This window comes from Triturus cristatus, chromosome 2_2, assembly GCF_964204655.1.
Source record: "Triturus cristatus chromosome 2_2, aTriCri1.1, whole genome shotgun sequence".
Classification (NCBI taxonomy): Eukaryota; Metazoa; Chordata; class Amphibia; order Caudata; family Salamandridae; genus Triturus; species Triturus cristatus.
Genome location: NC_140582.1, coordinates 623,158,240 through 623,177,361, shown reverse-complemented (window position 1 = coordinate 623,177,361; position 19,122 = coordinate 623,158,240). Strand labels below are relative to the sequence as shown.

Here is a 19,122-nt window from a genome sequence, read left to right as displayed (position 1 = left end):
TATTAACCTGCCACCGGAAGCTGTCCCCCTTGTGGTAGTTCTTGCGGGTGTTCCTACCCTAAAAAACGGCATAACAGAGGGATATTCTCAGCTAAAAAACAAGGTGATTCATTGGCTTGCCCAGAACCGCCCTCTTCCATCACATATTAATGGGGATATTCTTCATGTTCGACGTTTACCCTGGCTGGGTAATACACAAAAAAAGATAGATGGAGATATTATTTTAATTAACTTCAGGGACCCCAGAGCTGTCAGTCATATTCTTAATTGGCACATTAATTACACGAGATCTTGTATTACTACTTGGGAACTGACCTTTTTTTATCCTAGAAGTGAGATAGTTCCCAATATTAATTTTGAGGCACCACTTCTTAACCAATTTAATCCTCCTATCCCGCTGAGAAATCGCTATGAGGCACTAGCAAGTCTTGAGGATGTGGACTGACTTGATAGCCCTAAAGCTCCCCCTTTAGCTTTAGAACAGCCATCCTCTGTGACACTTCTAGCTTCCAGTGATCCAAGTGAGCAACTATTATCACAAGCAAGCTCAGATACTTTTAATGGCTATCCCCCTGCCCCAGATATTCTACCACCTGTTGACAGCTTGGTGGGTATTAAGACAGTCCTGGGGAACCCACTCTCCTGGAATATTGCTGGTCTATCCTCTAAAATGGATTCTGAGGATTGGATAGCTTTTGTTAATCGTTATGATTTGTGCATATTTCAGGAGACTTGGCTTTGTGAACCTCTTTTTGTACAGGGATACCTGAATTATTCGGTGCCTGCATTAAAGGGACCGAGAGGAAGACCAATGGGGGGACTAACCATATGGGTCCGTCAGATTCTAAAACTAACTATTAAAGTTGTAGAGACTAATAATCGAGATATCCAACTAATTAAAGTGAACCTAGAAAATTTAGGTATGCTGGATATTTATAACATCTACGTCCGGAGTAATAGGGGAGGGAGTCTAGAGACTCTAACAGTCTTGAGCAGCCTTCTTGACACCCACTCTCCAAACAACAACATTGTCATTGCTGGCGATTTTAACAGAACATTTGAGCCACTGATTAATGAAGACAATCTTTTTGGGGAGGAAGAGGACTGCCAATGGGGAGTCCCTAAACTAGAGCTCAAACCGGTTGCACGTTGGACCAGTGACGTCATAGCCTTAAACTCTATCTGTTATGAGAAGGGCTTAAGAGCTCTGAATGGAAGGTCTATCAGTGACAGGAATGGAGCCAATACGTTTGATAATGGGCGTTATAGTAGTCGAATTGACTACGTTTTATGTAGTCTTAGTCTGTGGTCCTCAATAAGCGACATGGAGGTTGTTGTGAGAATTGAGAGCGACCATAATCCTTTGTGTATTAGACATAAATGGTGGTCCATGGGACCACTGCCTGCTCTTAAAAAACTTTTTACAACCATTCCCAAAGGGGAAGGGCTCCGTGGGGACCCCTTACAATTTGCGAATGGGTTACCACCTACTTGAAGTAGGTGGTAAAATGCTGAGGTGTTTTGCGACCGCATTTACGGTCACAAAACATTCATACATACCTTTAGGAATCGCTATTTGGAAAGGACGCCCTAAACACACACCTTACAAATACCAAATCACAAAACCTTTTTGAGATTTGGTAACAGGCTACCGAATCGCAAAATGGGTTTTGATACATGTAAAAAGTATTTTTTGCGTTTGCAAACGGCCCGATTTTGTGAACCGACCCCTTTGCGAACGCAAATTTGGTGGATACATGTGGCCCCAAATCCCTTACCTTGGAGCATCCCGCATGGATCAATAATTTCTCCCCTACTATTCAATCGATTTTCTGTAGGTCTAGAGATCAACAGGTCTTGGATGGTTAACAACTTTCTGAAACGTAATCCATGAAAATCACAACTTTTACCATCTACAACTAACTTTGTAAATAGGAGGATTGACTTTGGCTGCCCTTCTTAGGGGCCTGCCTTAATCCGGTCTGACCAGTCCAGAATGTTTGCACTGTTCTTAACTACCACCAGTCTTTGAACCTCAGATTTTAGAAGAGACCAAATCGTGTTGTTACCACTTGGGAATGCTCTTTAGAATTTTTCATTTTCTATATTACAGTCAAGGTTAGACTGTGGCAATGCAGTTTACCTTGACCTCACCTGCTTGGATTTCAGAAACAACTTAAAAACTGGCTCTTTGAGCCATAGGACTTTCATCCTACGATGTATGCAACCCTAGGTGCTCAATTTCCATGCATTTTAACACATATACAGGGAAAAGGTGGTCTGCTTATGGGGGTGAAGTCATAGATTATTTTTGCAACAAATACTGGTTATTTTCCTGCAGCATGAGAACTACACAGGTGTAGAGCCCATAAGTAGGAGGAAGAGCAGGGAAGGGTGTCAGCCTTTTCTCCCCAAGAACCAGCGATCTTGCACCTAGGTACCATAATTAAGCAAGCATTGGTGTATCCTCAGTCACCATAGGTAAATATTCTCTTATGAAAAATGCGTCTCACCTACAGGGGCTTTTTAGGAAGCGCCAAGCTTTGAGATGGAACTATGAGTCTTTTGGTCCAAAAACAAAAAGATTTCTTTCACCACCCAAACCAATTAGGAACTCACGAGAACATTAAACATTTTGATAGATTGCTGCATTTAGCGATATGAATCTTGTATATTACACATTTTGTATAGTCTCACAGTCTTTGTTAGTGCACAGTCCATCAGATAGCAAATAGTTAAAGAGATACCGGCCCTATTTTCTAATAAGAGTATTGCATGAGCTCCAGCAGGAATTTGTACAATGTTTCCCTATGAAGATGAGGTGTAGTCCAGCTTGATTATGCTTCCACAGTCCATTCGAACTACAGTGTTCCAGCAGGATCTCTAACAAACACTAAATAAATAGTTACTCAAACCATGGTTTTTATTAAATGTAACACAAAACAAACACACCTCAAAAAAGGCAATCTGCCCTACCCTTTGCCCCCAGGAAGACCTGGCTTTAATAAAGAAAGTATTGGAGAATTTACCACGAGTCCAAATCCCAGACCTAGTAACAGGGTCAGTGACCTGACCTTTTGGGGTCATAGGGAAATGGTCAGCCTTGCCAGTGGTTGGAGAGCAATCAAAGAAGAGGATCTCTCTATCCAGTGTGGGTGAAAATGCTGAGAAGATGGGCCTGTTATCCAATGAGCAATCGTTCTGCAGGCTGCTGCTATGTCTTGGATTTAAGGTGAAATACCCACATACTCACAAGTATGTCATTTTGTAAAGGTTTTTTATACATTTTAGTCAGATACTAAAGCCAATCAAATTTTGTCTAATGGATGTGTTAATTAATTTGCAGATCCTATATCTTTTGTGTAAAATTGTATGTAATCTTTTAAAATGTACAGGGCGACTAAAATAAAGTTTTTTTACTGATATTGCTAGTGCGCTCACTGATTAATGTGTTGCTCTACCTCTGGCATAGCTTTTCCATGCGCTGCCCTGTTGTTTACCAAACTTTCTGTCCAGTCCGTGGAGCAGACGGTAATGTCCATTGTCCTGCTCTTATCCTGGAAGGTTTCTGTCCCACAGGGGCTGTGTTTACTCCACACAGTATATCTCACATTGTGTTAGAGGAAGATGACACATTTCCCCCAACTTCAGGAGAAAGCACCTCAGTGTCTTTTCCATGCCTCAATTCTTGGTATATGCTGCACTGTGCTCAAAGTTAAGGAGGCTCTTTGAATCTGTTGTATTTTTTGCAGATTGTATGGACGTTTTCTTGAACTTTGTGTACATCGTTATTCTATTATTGCATGACATTGTGTTAAATCACTGTGTCTTTGTTCTCCTTCAGTCTTTAGGTTATCTTCTAGTCCTGGGTTCTCTAAAGTCGGTTCAAGAGGGCCAGATCCATGCCAGATTTGTAAGATAACTACATTTATCTAAATGGGGATATGCTAAAATCTGGCATAGATCCGGCCCTCTAGGTCCGACTTTGTAGTACCCTGTTCTAGTCAATGCGCATTGAATATTCTGATATGCCTTTCCATTTGGTGTGCAGCTTGGAGTTGGCACATTTTGCTCAGATCTGACCCACTCTTCTGTGTTCATCTTTAACGACTGCTGCACTGCGGGTTGTGTGGGTCTTGTCTCCATTCCTCTCTTGTGAAATTGACCACTGCCTCTCAGTGCATTTCCTGCATTTCCTCTCAGTTCTCTCTTTATTGCTGTGTTTTTGCGGTGCATTTGTGTGCTGATATCAAGGGTGTGGTTACGGTAAGACATTTTATGTAATGTGTTTCTTGTGTGGGTATTTCATTCGGCTAAAGAATTATGTACCAGATTATGTGGCTGTGATGTCTCATTATTGGCCAATCTTTCCTCTCATGGCACTTCTATGCTCACACCTCTTCTTTCTTCTCTTTCATTCTCTTGCGTTTTCTTCAATGGTGTAGGAGACATCCCACCTTTATTGCTCTCAATTCTTCCATTGAGTTCTTATCCTTTGTCTTTGGCCACCTCTCTGGCTTTGGCCCTCTTGAGGATTTCTTTTACTGGGAGTGGTTTTCTGTTGACCTTACATTGGATGTTTGCTGACAGTCCTGAATGCTCAGTTAAAACATATCCTTGTTTAACATGTTGAGGTTACATGTTGTTTATTGTAGTGTTTTGCCCACACCCATTTTTAATTGTATGTACCTAACTCAAAGAACTCACTTGTCTGATTCTTAATGTGTTCAATTTGTTTGGCATGCTGGTCAGAAATGAGGCTGCATACCTCATGTACAAATTGTGTCAAAGACAAGTGTGAAAGGTCACTTGCCAACTGGCCGCACAGCCTTAGGATAAGTCCAACAATCTTGGACAAGTTTTAAATTGTAATGGTTGAAGAAAGAAAATATTCCAGTATATTTCACTTTTTTTTTTAGTATTGAAGTGACTTTCCACCCCTGTGAGCCAGTCTCCCAAATAGTCAATCTTAGGATAAGTCATGCATTAATGTGTTCTATGACTCCAACATAAGCAAATAAGAAAAACATTACATATTTTTCTATTTAATAAAAAACAATGTTTTCTCATGAAGTTGTGATGAATACCCAATGCATTTCGGGAAGAAGATCCCTTCTTCAAGAGTGACTGTAAAAACAATCAATAGATGTTCTTGTTTAATTATACAACAATATACAGGAAGGAGGTGCTATTGCACATGTAATTGCTGTGCATGTTTGAACGGACGACGCTATGGAGAGGTGATCACAAAGATAAAGAATAGTACCATCAGCAGGAGGGATACTCATTAGTTAGAAGCTGTGATGTGGAGAAAAGATAAAGAAGTCTTAAAAAGTTCCCCGGTCCTAATGTGTCGCATAAACGTGCTCACCAAAAAAACTCCTGATGAATGACGTTGCTAGTCTGAAATATTAGGAGGACAGCTACTTACTCGGAATAATTAGACTATATGTGCTTATAGGAGAAATCTTCATGTGTACTTATTCCAGAGACATAGCCTATAAGGTAATAAGTGTTGGAATTAAATATTATTCAAAAGCTGCTGGCGGTCATATTGGAACTAGGTGAAAATGAATGCTGAAGTCATAGAACACATTAATGCATGACTTATCTAAGATTGAGTACTTAAAAGAGTGACTCACAGGAGTGAAATGTTACTTCAATAATAAAAAAAGTGAAATATATTGGAAGATTTTCTTTGTTCAAGCATTACGATTTAACACTAGTAAAAGATTGTTGGACTTATCTTAATGCTGTGCGGCCAGGTTGCAAGTGACCTTTCACACTTATAAACACAGAGGTTACATGTTGTACCAGGTTGTCTAGCCCTGTAACAACTACTTCTAAGAATTCACCCAGACTCTTGCATGCTAAATTGAAAATTGGGCTCTCGTGGTCCAAATTTTGTTTCCCATTTTCTTTGATGTTAATATGCTGATTATGCGCTGATGATCATGCCCCACTAGGGTCAATCTGAATCTGCGTTTTTTGTGCACTTATCTTTTGTTTGAGAATGCTGCACTGTTTGACATATGGTCGTTGTGCTGATTGTCACCGGTGATGGCTGAGAAGCCCTTTAGGGCTGGGACTATGAATTCATATGTTTTCTATTCTTACCTTTCAGTTTACTGAGCTATAAGATGAATGGCCAAATTGGCCATTATTCAAATTTGTGACCAGCAAATCCCTGCAGCATCTCGCAATGGTTAGCTTTTACTCTTTTTAGCTCATTGCTTGCATTTACTTATTTAGTTGGATGCTTCTCTGGTTCCCTCACAAGGAAAAAAAACAATGCAACAAACCAGCACCTGAATCAATTCAGGGCTGGGGAAGAAAATAGGCAGACATCCTCTTTAACAATGCCTCTCAGCAGCCATTGACGCACATATGGATGAGTAGGCATGCTTTCAAAATAAAGCTTCCCTCCCCTCAAGGGTGATAGAAACGAACTCACAAAACACATAAACAAAGTAGCTATGTAGGTGAATGTAATGGGCACAGTCTAATAAGGCAGTAAGTCACTCAAGCATGCTTCAAACCGAAAGCCATTCTGGATGCAGGGATGGTGGGTCACACCTCCAGCCAATCCACATGCCTTCCAATATGTGTCAAAGATTAATATATATATATATTTTTTTACTTAATAGCCAGGGGTAAACTCCAATACCCAAGTTAAAGTGACAAGAATGTCAAGCAATACTACTGTACTAGACATATTGACTATTTTAATTACAAAGAAGGAGAGGCCCATAAACAAACTCTAAACAAAAGTACTACCATGACTCTCGATAACAATTGTCTAATGATGACATCACACTTGAAATCAGACCTTCTGCTTTGACATACGGCGGTCACCATGTGCTGCTCTAGGGCTTGATGAAGATACCCCCCGGGTTAAAGTGAGCCAAGCTCTGCTATTACATTCAAACCAATCCCCACAGGGGGAAATGCCAAAATTACGGACAGTGGATGGCATACAAACAGCACACATACTACCCAAATTCTTAAAAAAGTGAAACAGTGTTTCATATTCTCTGCTGCAAGCAGCCAGTTGCATTACATGGCTACATCTGATTCGAAAACTCTGTAATTTATTTTAAATGTAGTTGCATGTAACATTTAATATTTTATTGTAGGTATTTATCTAGCTGAAATAAATTTGCAAAAATAAAAATAAACAATATTGTAGATGAGGTAAATCTGGTGAAAGGTAAAAATCAAGATGGAAGAAGTAAACTGATTCAATGGCTTGCATCTTAACATGGAGCACACAGCAGCTCAAAGATGTTTTGTCATCAAGTGGGGTATCCTTGAAGGGGACGCCAAGAGTTCCGCTGTAGTTTTATTTTTATTTTTGTATTCACTATCATTTATTGTTCGGGTATCCCAAATATGTAAATTGTAACTCCACTTGTTCCTTGTTGCGCCCGTCACTATCGCTGTACATACTTCCTCACGTGTCACTTGCGCAGTCACAATCCTTCACAAGCACTTGCACACAGTATCTGACAGGTTACATGTCATTCAATGTAACGCAGTGCTACCCTTTCATATGCTTGAACATATGAAGCTTAATATGTCAAATATGTATATTCACTCAAATACAATTTATATCACAAAAGAAATGTCTCCCTGGTTGTATCCCCTTTTGATTTATTTCTCAGCAATTAATTGTACTACATGTAATTGACCTCCAGATAACACCCTTTTGAGACATTGTAGTATGTTACAGATGATTCCCCTAATCTCCTTAGGGTATATGGGCAACCTCCTGTAGTTTGATACTGTCTGCATAAACTCCCAGCACACCCCCTCTCCATGGCTCTGTCCCCTTCTCTTTTACACAGTGCAATATTTTAGTTGGCAGGAAGAGTGACATAGTATGTTGACACTTTTAATTTACAGTTGTATACATAAAATAAAAAAGTGAAGAAAGAATTGTAAAATGTAAAGTGAAATATAACACACTGTCTATCATGTAAGTACACGTCAAATACCTAAATTCATTTAATATGTTTGGGGGTCAAACGCAGTAAATGACTGAGTTTAGAGCCCAAACATGTTCTTTACTTTTTGCTGATAGCAGATGTCTTCACAATGACCCACTTTTCTTAAATACCTACGCCTACAATTAGGGTGCAATTTCTTATCTGTATTGGTTAAAGCGCAAACGTTTTCTAAATTCGAAAAAAGTATTCTTGCAAATTTATCAACAAGTGTAAATGCTAACATTGTACAAAGTACTATGCCCCCACCATGGGCAATGATGTATCAAAGGATTTTATCCATTCTGTGGGTAAAGGCAATCATGCATAAGGGGTCCTTGTTATTTATTCGAGGTGCACGCTCATGCGGAAACTGACAAAACATGCACATGGCAATGGTTTCTCTACTACATTGAAACAACCTACAATAAAGAGAAACTAACTACAACAATGTTCAACAATTCAGCATTTTTTTTTATTTCTCTATTTAGAGCAGATCTTGCATGTTTTCTAAATGACAATGCTACCAACTCAGCCAACGTATTTTGTACGCTGGAAAAACAAGAAACATGGGGTCATAATTTCAAGCCCTTATCGCCACAGAACGTCACTTTTAAATACTTCCCTATGGCGATACGGTCTTCGCTTTATTTACAGTGCAGTGTTAAGCCACTTAACATGGCTTAACGTTGCCTTGTAAATAAGGCACCATTTCACGATATACTTAATGTGAAAGGGCAGGGCAACGGTTGTTGCGGTGGGTGTTACGCCACAAAACCCATTGATTTTGACATTTCCTCCAATTTACAAAAGTGGCATATATAGGAGGCAGCGCAAAATTAAGAACAAAAAAAAACCTGGTCTCAACATGGCGCAAGGATGGGAAATGCTTTTTTTCTCCTCGTTTTTGCTGTTTCTATGTGTGCTCCTTTGTGCAGCACACATACAAACAGCAATATGCCTTGCATGATTGTTTATGTGTAGGAAGATGCACTATGATGCAAGGGTGCCTGCGTTGGCGCTTGGTAGCTGAAATTAGCGCCAGCACAGGGGCAAACACAGGGATGCACCGTATTGTTGTAAATACGGTGCAGCCCTGCGTTTCAGAAGGGGCGGACCGTGGCGTTAAGCCAAGAAGGCTAACGCTCCTTCACTTCTTTGTAAATATGCTCCATGATTTCAGTTCACCTTTGTCGAGATGTTATTGCGCTTTATTAAATACCGATTCTTTATTTTATGCACACTAACATTCTAGTCTGAATGCAATTTTATCTGATGTTTTTGATTGTAGCGCTTGGAGTGGTTACCCAGATGATCATGGTACTGCTGAAATGTATCAACAATTTAGGGGTTTGGGTTGTGAGCTTGATTAGAACATTCAAATGAAGGGTTTAAAGATTCCGTTTAATTGACAAACACTAAACTAGGCACGCACAAAAAGCCACAAGCAACCAGGAGCGGTGCTTGCCAAAGAATTCCTGTCAAATATCCTGCCATATACACTCAATAATAACACCAGTGCTATTAGCCAACTCTTTCTTTTGGCTTACCTGACTTGGGGTGCTGGGTTTCCAGAGACTCTGCATTCCAGCCGAACCATACTTCCTTCTGCAACTTCTAGACTCTTCAACTTTTGAATAAACCGTGGAGCTAGAGGGTGCTCGGGTACAGGTGGAACCTGGCGATCAGCCACAAGTTCACATGGCACTAAAGGGAGGTTGGTTATATTTGGGACCTCGCTATCAGCCACAAGTTCATGTGAAACTAAAGGGGGGTTGCTTAAATTTAGGACCTGGCGATCAGCCACAAGTTCACGTGGAACTAAAGGGGGGTTGCTTAAATTTGGGACCTGGCGATCAGCCACAAGTTCACGTGGAATTAAAGGGGGGTTGCTTAAATTTGGGACCTGCCGATCAGCCACAAGTTCACGTGGAACTAAAGGGGGGTTGCTTTTATATGGGACCTGGCGATCAGCCACAAGTTCACATGGAACTGAAGGGGGGTTGCTTATATTTGGGACCTGGTTGTCAGTAACATGTTCCTGTGGAAGCAAAGGGTGGTCATTTACAACTGCAACATGGTGTTCAGCTACAGTTTCTCCCCTCTGAATGACTTGCGTCTTGGTTTCAGGGGAAAAACCCACTTTGCAAGACTCCACAGGGCTCACTGACAGTAGCTTTGTTTCAGACTTCACTTCTTGTTGAGGTTTGACTTTTTTACTAATCGTAGAAGCTTTGCTATGAGGTGTCTGGACATTTTTTGGGGAAAGATAACCACTGTCAGGTGAAGAGGAGTTTCCATCAGAACTTCTTCCCCGTGGTTTTGACTTGTCTCGAAAAATGGAAGAAAGTTCTTCAATGAAACTAGCAGCTTTGTTACAAAGGTCATTTCGGGAGGATGCCTCATTGTTGTATCCTGGCTTCATGGGTTTTGGACCATGTTTTGCAGCACCTTTTACAGTGGAGGACTGAGATTGAAGGCTTCGGATTAAGCTGGGTCTTGCGGCTAAAAGAGGTGTGATGATAGTTTGAATCTCATTTGCAACATCAGCAGTGTTTTTGCTCGTTTTTGTGGCTGGCACCTGTTTTGACGTACCACTAACAGTTGTTGTCGTTTGGCAACTGACATGAGGTATGTTTAATGTTTCTGGCTTAATTTCTTTAGTGTCCTCAGCAGGCTTAGGAGAGGGGTTCAAGGAAGGCAGGTTTAAAAATTGCACACCGTCTGGTTCCGGGCTCAAGTTTCCAGATTCTGAGTCAGAAAACGCCTCACGGGCGAGGTCAAGACTCTTGTTGATCTCGTCTTGGCTGAGAAAATCTAACAGTTCAGGAGGTAAGTCGCCATCCATGTCTGCCACATTCAGGTCGGATAAGGAATCGTAGAAAGAATCAAGGGAGGAACCTTCGGACATAGTATCAGAGCAAGCCTCCAAAACGTTTTTGTCAGAAGAATATGCCTCCTTCAGCTGTAAAGAGATCGGTACCGTCTGCTCACAGGTCCAATCTTGCATGCCGTTTGGTCATACATACAAATCCGGGTTCTGAAAGTAAAAAAAGAAATAGAAAGTGTACTTAGTTGGAAATCATTAAATTAAAATGTACACACTTTAAGCTTTACCAAATCTGGACAGTGTTTTGTAGAAACTAAATCCCACGCATCTAAAATACACAAACTATTATGGGAACTTTAATGAAGACCTTCTCCTATGGAGCGCTTTTGTGCATTTGTTGTGAATATGTACACCATAATATAGCTACAAAAACAAAAAATATTATCAACTCCCAAGTTGGGGTGGAAATTCATTGGGACAAGGGAAGGGCCCCTTTGTGAATCTTTAAAAAAAAAAGATTTTTGGGAAGTAGGCAGTGATCAACTGCCAATTCTTAAACATTTTTTTACAAAAAAAGTTCCTTTTTTTAAATTGTTGGACTTGGCTCTTTTTGCAGGGTCATCCCTGAACTTTTTGCCTTCCTCCTAGTATTTTTTCTGACCTGGTGTTGGTGGTTTTAGGACTCTGGGCACTTTATCACTGCTGTCCAGTGTACAGTGCATGTGCTCTCTATGGTAAAACATGGTAAGATTGGTCTACACCTGTTTGGCTAATTTAATTTACCTATCAGTCCCCAGTAATGTAGTATGTCATATACCCAGGGCCAGTAAATGAAATGCTACTGGTGAGCTTGCAGCGCTGATTGCGCCACCCACCAAAGTAGCTTTTCAAACCTGTCTTAGGCGTCTGCCATTGCAGGGCCTGCGCGCGCAATTTACAGCGGCTGTGATGTGGCATATAAAGTAGTAGCCATGTCTGTGGCTCCACTTTTACTACATATCAGTCACCCTTAAGGTAGGCCGTAGCTAGCCCTACGGGCAGGGTGCAATGTAGGTAAAAGGTAGGACATGTGCCTTAACCGTGTGGCATGTCCTGGTAGTGACAAACAGCCATTTTGTTTTCTCACTGCTGTGAGGCTGCCCTCTCATAGGAATGCATTGGGGATTCCCTGATAAGTGTGTCAGTGGTAATTCCTGATATGAGAGTAGTAGCGTGATCAAGTTTGGTATGTTTGGAATAGTGGTAATAAATGCTGTGTAATGGTGTGCACAGATTTCTTATCACTATTTAAGAAATGCCACTTTTAGAAGTGGGCATTTCTGTGTGCTATGTGTCTTTGTGCCTACTTGATGTGTATTGCATGTCTGGATTTGGAGGTACAGGGGCTGGTGAGGTGCAGTGGCTCCAGAGTGGCTGGGTGAGTCAGCGCTAGGCTGAATAGGCAGATCTGCATTTGGAGTAGTGGAGGAGTAGTCCCTGACCCTGACCCTGAATAGGTCTGGGCCTGCCTTGTACAATGCTGGGTCCGCCCCCTTTTGGTGTGCCTGGGGCCAGGACCTACTCTGTCAGTGGAGACTGTTGTGCACTGTATACAAATGTTGGAGTGCCCCCAGAACTGGTTTGGAACGGGTGCAGAGACCTAAGAACAAAGATAAATGTGGTATAAATATTGGGGCTTTACCCCATGTAAATGGTTGGTGCTGACTTGGCGCTGGGAGGCAGAAGGACTGCTGGGCACGGAGGAACTGTCGTGGGACCCAGCTGCTGCTTCCTGGGGGTCCCTACGTGCTGGCCTGCCTGTGCCCAGCTCTGCCCTTGGCAGCTTTGGGCTTAGCGAGTAGTGAGCGCTTTTTCTTCCTTGCTCCTTTGAGCCCTAGAAGTGGGCTTTCGCTTTTTGGTGCAGGGTGAGCGCTCTGAGTCCGTTTCCATGTACCCGAGGAGAGGGAGTGGCAGGAGCTACGGAGACTTTGCTCCACGAGACCGTGGCGTCCCGGAAGTCAGGCCACTGCCTGGTCGTGGGCAGAGCTCTGGAGAGAAGGAGGAAGCCTTAGAGCTAGCACGTGCATCGCTGCTCCTGCCTGGGGAGTGTCTGCAAAAAGAGAAGGGAGCGGAGGCCAGAAGGAGGGTGGAAGCCTACCCCGTATATTTGGTGTCCAGGAGAGAGTGCCTTCTCTTACGTGCGGCGGCCGTGGCAGCGCACCACCAAAACTGGAAGTCAGGCGAGACAAGCCTGACGGTGGGAGGGACATTGCGCCCCCATGAAGGAAGTTCGACCAGCACAGGAAGCCAGGCGAAGGGGCTCCCGGTGTACCAAGGGAAGTCCCGTGTGCAGTCTGCAGTCTGCGTGGTGAGGGAAGCCCCGCATGCTGAAGAGTGGACCGGAGCCTCGCGAGCTCCATTGTCTTAACTTCCCGCCTCCTCCTGACTGGCGGAGGGAGCGGCGGGTCAGCCGGTCACAAAGAAGAGACCGGGCAAAGCGAGAGGAGGTCCAGTGAGCAGGGCCTGCCGGGCACAATGATTGGTGCTTGATATCTGCCCCAGAGAAGCCCCGGTGAGTGGGGCTCACAAAGCACTGATTGTGCCCAGCAATGTTCCCAATTGCACTGCCAGATTGCGGGCAGCTGCAACGTTGGAGGCATTTTGTGTCTCAGGAGAGACAAGGGTGAGTTGCACCCTCGCACGCCTATTTCTGGTACCGGCCTGTTGGGCTGCAGTGGCAGCCTGGTGGTAAAGGGAGTGTTGCATCAGCAGCCTAGAGCCCTGACTTTGTGGACAAAGGGCGTTGTGGGGGAGTCCAAAACAGGCCCCCCGAGGAAGGCCAGTTGGCCTCGAGCACCTTGTGTTCTGGTGGGTAGCAAGGCCCTAAGAGTATGAATGCACCTTACTAGTGGTACTTCGGTGCACTGCTAAATGTGATTTATGCATAATGTGTTTATGCCTAATGTGAATGCCTAATGTGGTTTATGCATAAGTGCTAATACCAGTAGTTGCTGTTTGTTTTATTTTCACTACTTGCATTCTTTTGGTTATGACAGTGGCCCGATTAGCCCTGTCATGTATATAATCTCCTGTAAAGTAATGCCTAGTGCCAGGTGGCACAGTGTATATATGTGAGTGCACTGTGTTTATGAGTAATACAAAGGTTATTTTTTATATAACCTTGTGTGGAGTTTCTTTTGTGGTGTGCCTAGTGTGTCGCTACTGTTTGTGTGTGTTGCGCAAACGCTTTGCACATTGCCAATGGGATAAGCCTGACTGCTCGTGTCAAGCTACCAAGGGGGTGAGGAGGGGTTTTCTTCAGTGCGTAACTCCCTTGCCCTGACTGGTTGCCCTGGTGGTTTCTGCCTGGCCTAGTCACTTTCCCTAGCCAACCAGAAATCCCATATCTAACAAAAATGCATTCCTGTTTTCTCAAAGGAAAAATCACTGTGGTGTATTGATTGATCCTAGGAGGCCACCATCCCTGTGATTGTTATCAATCACAGTGATTGCCAATTTGTAACCTACCTCATTATTATTCATGAGTGGACGGTGACCCAAGGTGAATCAGAATTTTTCAAACTAATCTATTAGTCATAGGTTAGTTCACAAAATTCTTTGCTAGTCACAATCAGCAACCATATTTTTGCAACCAATTCTTCCTACGTCTGCCTGTTCTTAAAAAGCAAAAGTTATTTTGGGAGTAGGGAGTGGTCCACTACATCCAAATTTTGTTTTCTTTCGAAGCAGTTTTTATTTAAATTTTTCATATTGCCAAATACAGCATTACATTATTAGAATATTTTTCATTTAGTAAGAGCTCCAGCATATCGGACAGCATAGTTCCCCAGTCATTCCGTTGAGCCTCCCTCTGTCCCCTTCTGCTTTTGCAGAATTGCCGAATTTCATTCCCCCCTAGCTCTTCAGTCCCTCTAAGAGGTCCAATGCTAATTCGTACACTTCTAAAAATTAACACTTTTTTTAATGCAGCTCCGGTCTTCTAAGGCTGGGCTGTATTAAAAAAAACAAATCTGCTTTAGTGAGAGGCGATCACCACAATCGTGGTGCGTCCATCCTAGCAGGCCACCATTCCTGCGAAGGCCTTCAATCGCAGTGAGGCACAGTTTGCGACCTACCTGATTTATTTTCATGAGGTAGTTCAGACTGTGACCCACTGTGGATCCGAATTTTATGAACCAACATATTAGTCATTATTCCGTTCATAAAATTCTTTACTGGTCGCAATTTGGGACCATGTTTTCGGCGACCAGATCTTCCTACATCCTACCCCTTGTTCAAACTGATCTGCCAACATCTACTGATTATGAAAATGATACATCAAACAGCATGCATATCCTTCCATTAGAGCAAAGGTCGTCAAACTGTGGGGCGCGCCCCTCTGGCAGTCCATGGATGTATTTCTGGGGCGTGCAAATGCCTCTGTTAGTACTTGTAAATGACTATATCCTGGAAGGGCAACCCTGTTTATTTGTCGTGTTTCCAAGCTGCCTTCATTTACGGTACTTTAAGTGCATAAAAACAGCATAGGAACTGGGATCTTGAGTGCCACAGTGATGTGGGTTAGTGAGTGTGTGTGGCAGGATCAAATACATGGCTAAAAAAACAAAATATTCTGTAACTATTTTGTTGTTCTTTCACTTTCAGGAAACTGCATCTCAAATAACACACACCTTTAATATAAAACAAATGCTAGTTGTTAGAAATGGGGATCTCTAGTTGGAAGAGGTAGGTACCTTTGTCCAAGTAGGGACCCTTCATCCTAGTAAGGGTAAGGGGGATGCACTTCTAATATAACCTCTGCTCACCCCCTTGGTAACTTGGCATAAGCACACAGGTTTATTTCAGAGGCAGTGTGTAAAGCATTTGTCAACACATACAGTAATACAGTGAAAACACTACAAATGGACACCACACCAGTTTAGAAAAAAAATAAGTCATCTTTATCTAAACCAATCAAGACCAAAGTGACAAAAATCCACAATACAGTACTAAAAATATGATTTTCAAATGGTACAAATAGCTCGGTTCAAACCAAATTGCAGACACTTTTCACACAAAGTACCTTGAATGCGCCACGCACACAAACAAAAAGTGTTGCTGGGGAGGTGATGCGTCTGTTCCTTACTGCTGCACAGGGGAGGTGGTGCGTCGGTTCCTTACCGGAATGGAGGTGATGCATCGGTTTCTTACTGCACCCCCCCAATGATGCAACAGACCTGGACCTCGATGCGATATGACGATGCGGGACAATGCGTGGGTTCGTGCAGCTGCACAACACGGCTTGCCTCAGAATCGGTGCGGTGATCTCGGGCTTCGGAGAGGGTGCACCCGATGTGGCATGCGCCGATTTCTCGAGCCGCGGGCAGGCGCTGCATCGGTTTCTTTGGCAATGTGTCAGAAACAGGCACGGTTGCGTCGTGCTTCTTGTCGTTACATTGATTTTCCAGCTCCCAACAGCCAGAACAACCTCCAGAGGCCCAGAACAGCTACAGGCACCTTTTGGCAGGTCAGAACTCCCAGCAAGGAAGTGCAGGGGAGCTGAGGATGAAGTCTTTGTGTCCCTGAGACTTCAGAACAGGAGGCAAGCTCTTCTTCAAGCCCTTGGAGATCTTCCTCAATAAGGGGACACAGCAAACAGCAAAGTCCTTTTCCCTTTCCTTGGCAGAAAGTAGCCACTGCAGGCCCACCCCAGACAGCAAACAGCACAGGGGCAGTATTTCTCCTCAGTTTCTCCAGCTCTTGTCTTTGGCAAAGGTTCCTCTTGATTTCCAGAACTGATCTTTGAAGTCTTTTCTATCCCTGAGAATGCCAACCAGAGGCACGCTCTACTTCAAGCCCTTGGAGAAAACTCTAACAGCAGAATGATGAAAGCACAGTCCGGTCCTTTCCCCACCCAAGACAGAAGCAACCACTGCAGGCCAAACCCAACAGCACACAGCACAGGGGCAGTACTACTCCTCCAGCTTTCCCAGTCCTTCTTCCTGGCAGATTCCTTAGTTCAGCAGTGATCTAAAAGTCTGGGGTCTGGGCCTCTCTTTTTATAATCAAAGATCCTTTGTTTTCTGTGGCAGAGAAGCTCTTGGCCCAGCCAAAACCAGTTCTGTCCTCTCTGGTGCCGCCTCCTGGCAGGAGAAGGAGACAGCAGTGTCTTTGGCAGACCAGGCCCATTCAGGTGTGAAAGAAATCTCCTCCCCCTACTCTGAATGCAGCCCAAGTCTATTCTGCCCAGCCCTGACTCACCCTGGAAAGGCAGAACACACCTCAACCCCCCAAGTGGCTGTCTGAACCGAATGCACATCCCCAGCCCCTGTCACTCCAAAAGCCAGACAGTCAATACACTAACCTAGTAGAAGCACACAGGATGGCTACGCAAGAAAAAAAACACTTTCTAAAAGTGGTATTTTCAAACCCAAAATATAAAAATAATTTTGACTAAAAGATGCATTTTTATATTCTGAGTTCAGGCATACTAAACTTGACCTTTCTATCTTGTCCCAATGGGAAGTTATAGTTATTAGATGTTATAAATAAACTCCCATTCTATCCTATGGGACAGATAGCCTTTCAATAGTGAAAAACGAAATTGGCAGTATTTCACTATCAGGACATGCCACACACATCAGGGCATGTCCTACCTTTCAAACACACTGCACCCTGCCCACAGGGGTACCATGGACCTACCTTAGGGGTGAGTCACCTGTAAGAAAAGGCAAGGTTAGGGCCTGGCAAGTGGGTGCACTTGCCAGGTCGACATGGCAGTACCAAACTGTGCACAGACACTGCAGTGGCAGGTCTGAGACCTTGTTGCAAGGCTGTTTGTGTAGGTGGCACAATCAGTGCTGCAAGCCTACTAGCAGCATTTGGTGTACATGCCCTGGGCACACACAGTGCACTGTACTAGGGACTTATCAGTAAACCAAATAAACCAATCATGGAAACTTCAATCCATAACAACAATTTACTAAGGGGCCACTTGCACTTTGGCACTGAACAGCAGCGGCAAAGTGCCCAAAGCATCTAGACCAGCAAAACAAAGTCCACCACACAGCAAAAACACAGGAGGCAAAGGCAAAAATACAGGGGAAACCTACGCCAAAGATGCCAGGTCTAACACTAGTTAAACTATTGGATGCAAAATCCACACTTTTGTTCTCAAACCTCAATAGTTTAACCCCTTCCGTGCTCCCGTCGGCCAACGGCCATCGCGAGCACTACCTGGCTAGAGATGCGCACGTCCGTTGGCCAACGCGCCCCGCCCACTTTTTCAAACCGCCGCACCGCGGCGGAATTCGCGCCGCAGTTAAAGCAATCACTGCAAATGGTTGCATGTGTAACGGGAGAGTCACAGAACTGAATCCTCATTGGTGCAGTAAATAGGGCCTTGTGTATTAATAGTTGAACAAGGTCCCAACCTGTGACAAACATACTGTTAATGTGCAAGTTATTATTTTAAAATTGTATTATACACATGTGGTGAAGGTTGAATGATGAAGGTCCGAGTAGTTGCTTGAAGAAGTAATTTATTTGAAGTAAGATGGTACAAGGTACATTCAGGTATAAGTAATGGACAGAAGTTAGGTAGATATTGAGCCCCACCAGGAACAGGATCATCTTAGCTCAGCCCCAAGTCTCAACTGAAACACAAGCTCAGCCAGCATTCTATTACATCACAACTACTTTAACATTCTAATATGCAAAGAATGAGAGATTGCAATAAAGAAAGATGCAGAAGTCACTACAACATAGTATAAGACAGATTGTTGCAAAATGATTTAGAGTTTAAGATAAAACAAGTACTTCACAAGTGTATATTTTAGCAATACCTAGTTAGACTGTGCCTAGTGTAAACATTTTTGTGTCCATTAAAAGGATGTATTGCAGTACTTAGCTGATAACCCCCTTACATTACCTCCCAAACAGACAAAATGTTAGTCAACATGAAGCTTCAGGTGACTCCATCAACTAAAGTCTATAGAGGCTTCCAAGCAGCCTTTGCCTTAGGTGATTAGTGAATTGAACAGATTCACAATTCTTTCCGGTAACACTCACTCTGGTGAGAAGACTTGTTTCTATAGCTCTCTATCTTTCTTCAGTGGCGCTGGAAGTAGGAATGCAGGAAGTGCTGCAGGACACCCATAAAACTTGAAAGAATTTAGGGAGTCTTCAATTTTTTTTATCTTCTGGCAGCATGTTTGTATTTTTAAAGAAACCCTGTCAAATATCCACTATTCCTTTATTGAGACGAAGTTATTAGCCGCAACCCTCCCTCAAATAATCATTCCATCTGCCCCCCTTACAGGGACTTAG

General features: G+C 43.2%; 1 protein-coding gene across 2 annotated transcripts in view; it reads right to left on the bottom strand.

Moving 5' to 3' along the window:
- PALLD (palladin, cytoskeletal associated protein) overlaps window positions 1-19,122 on the bottom strand; it is a 1,042,501-nt gene that overhangs the window by 1,018,805 nt on the left and 4,574 nt on the right. For both annotated transcript variants that reach the window (XM_085641796.1, XM_085641797.1), the window contains exon 2: window positions 9,536-11,025. In XM_085641796.1, the coding sequence (XP_085497922.1) occupies window positions 9,536-10,995 (1,460 nt within the window). In that variant the 5' untranslated portion in view covers window positions 10,996-11,025. The remainder of the gene's footprint in view (window positions 1-9,535; window positions 11,026-19,122) is intronic.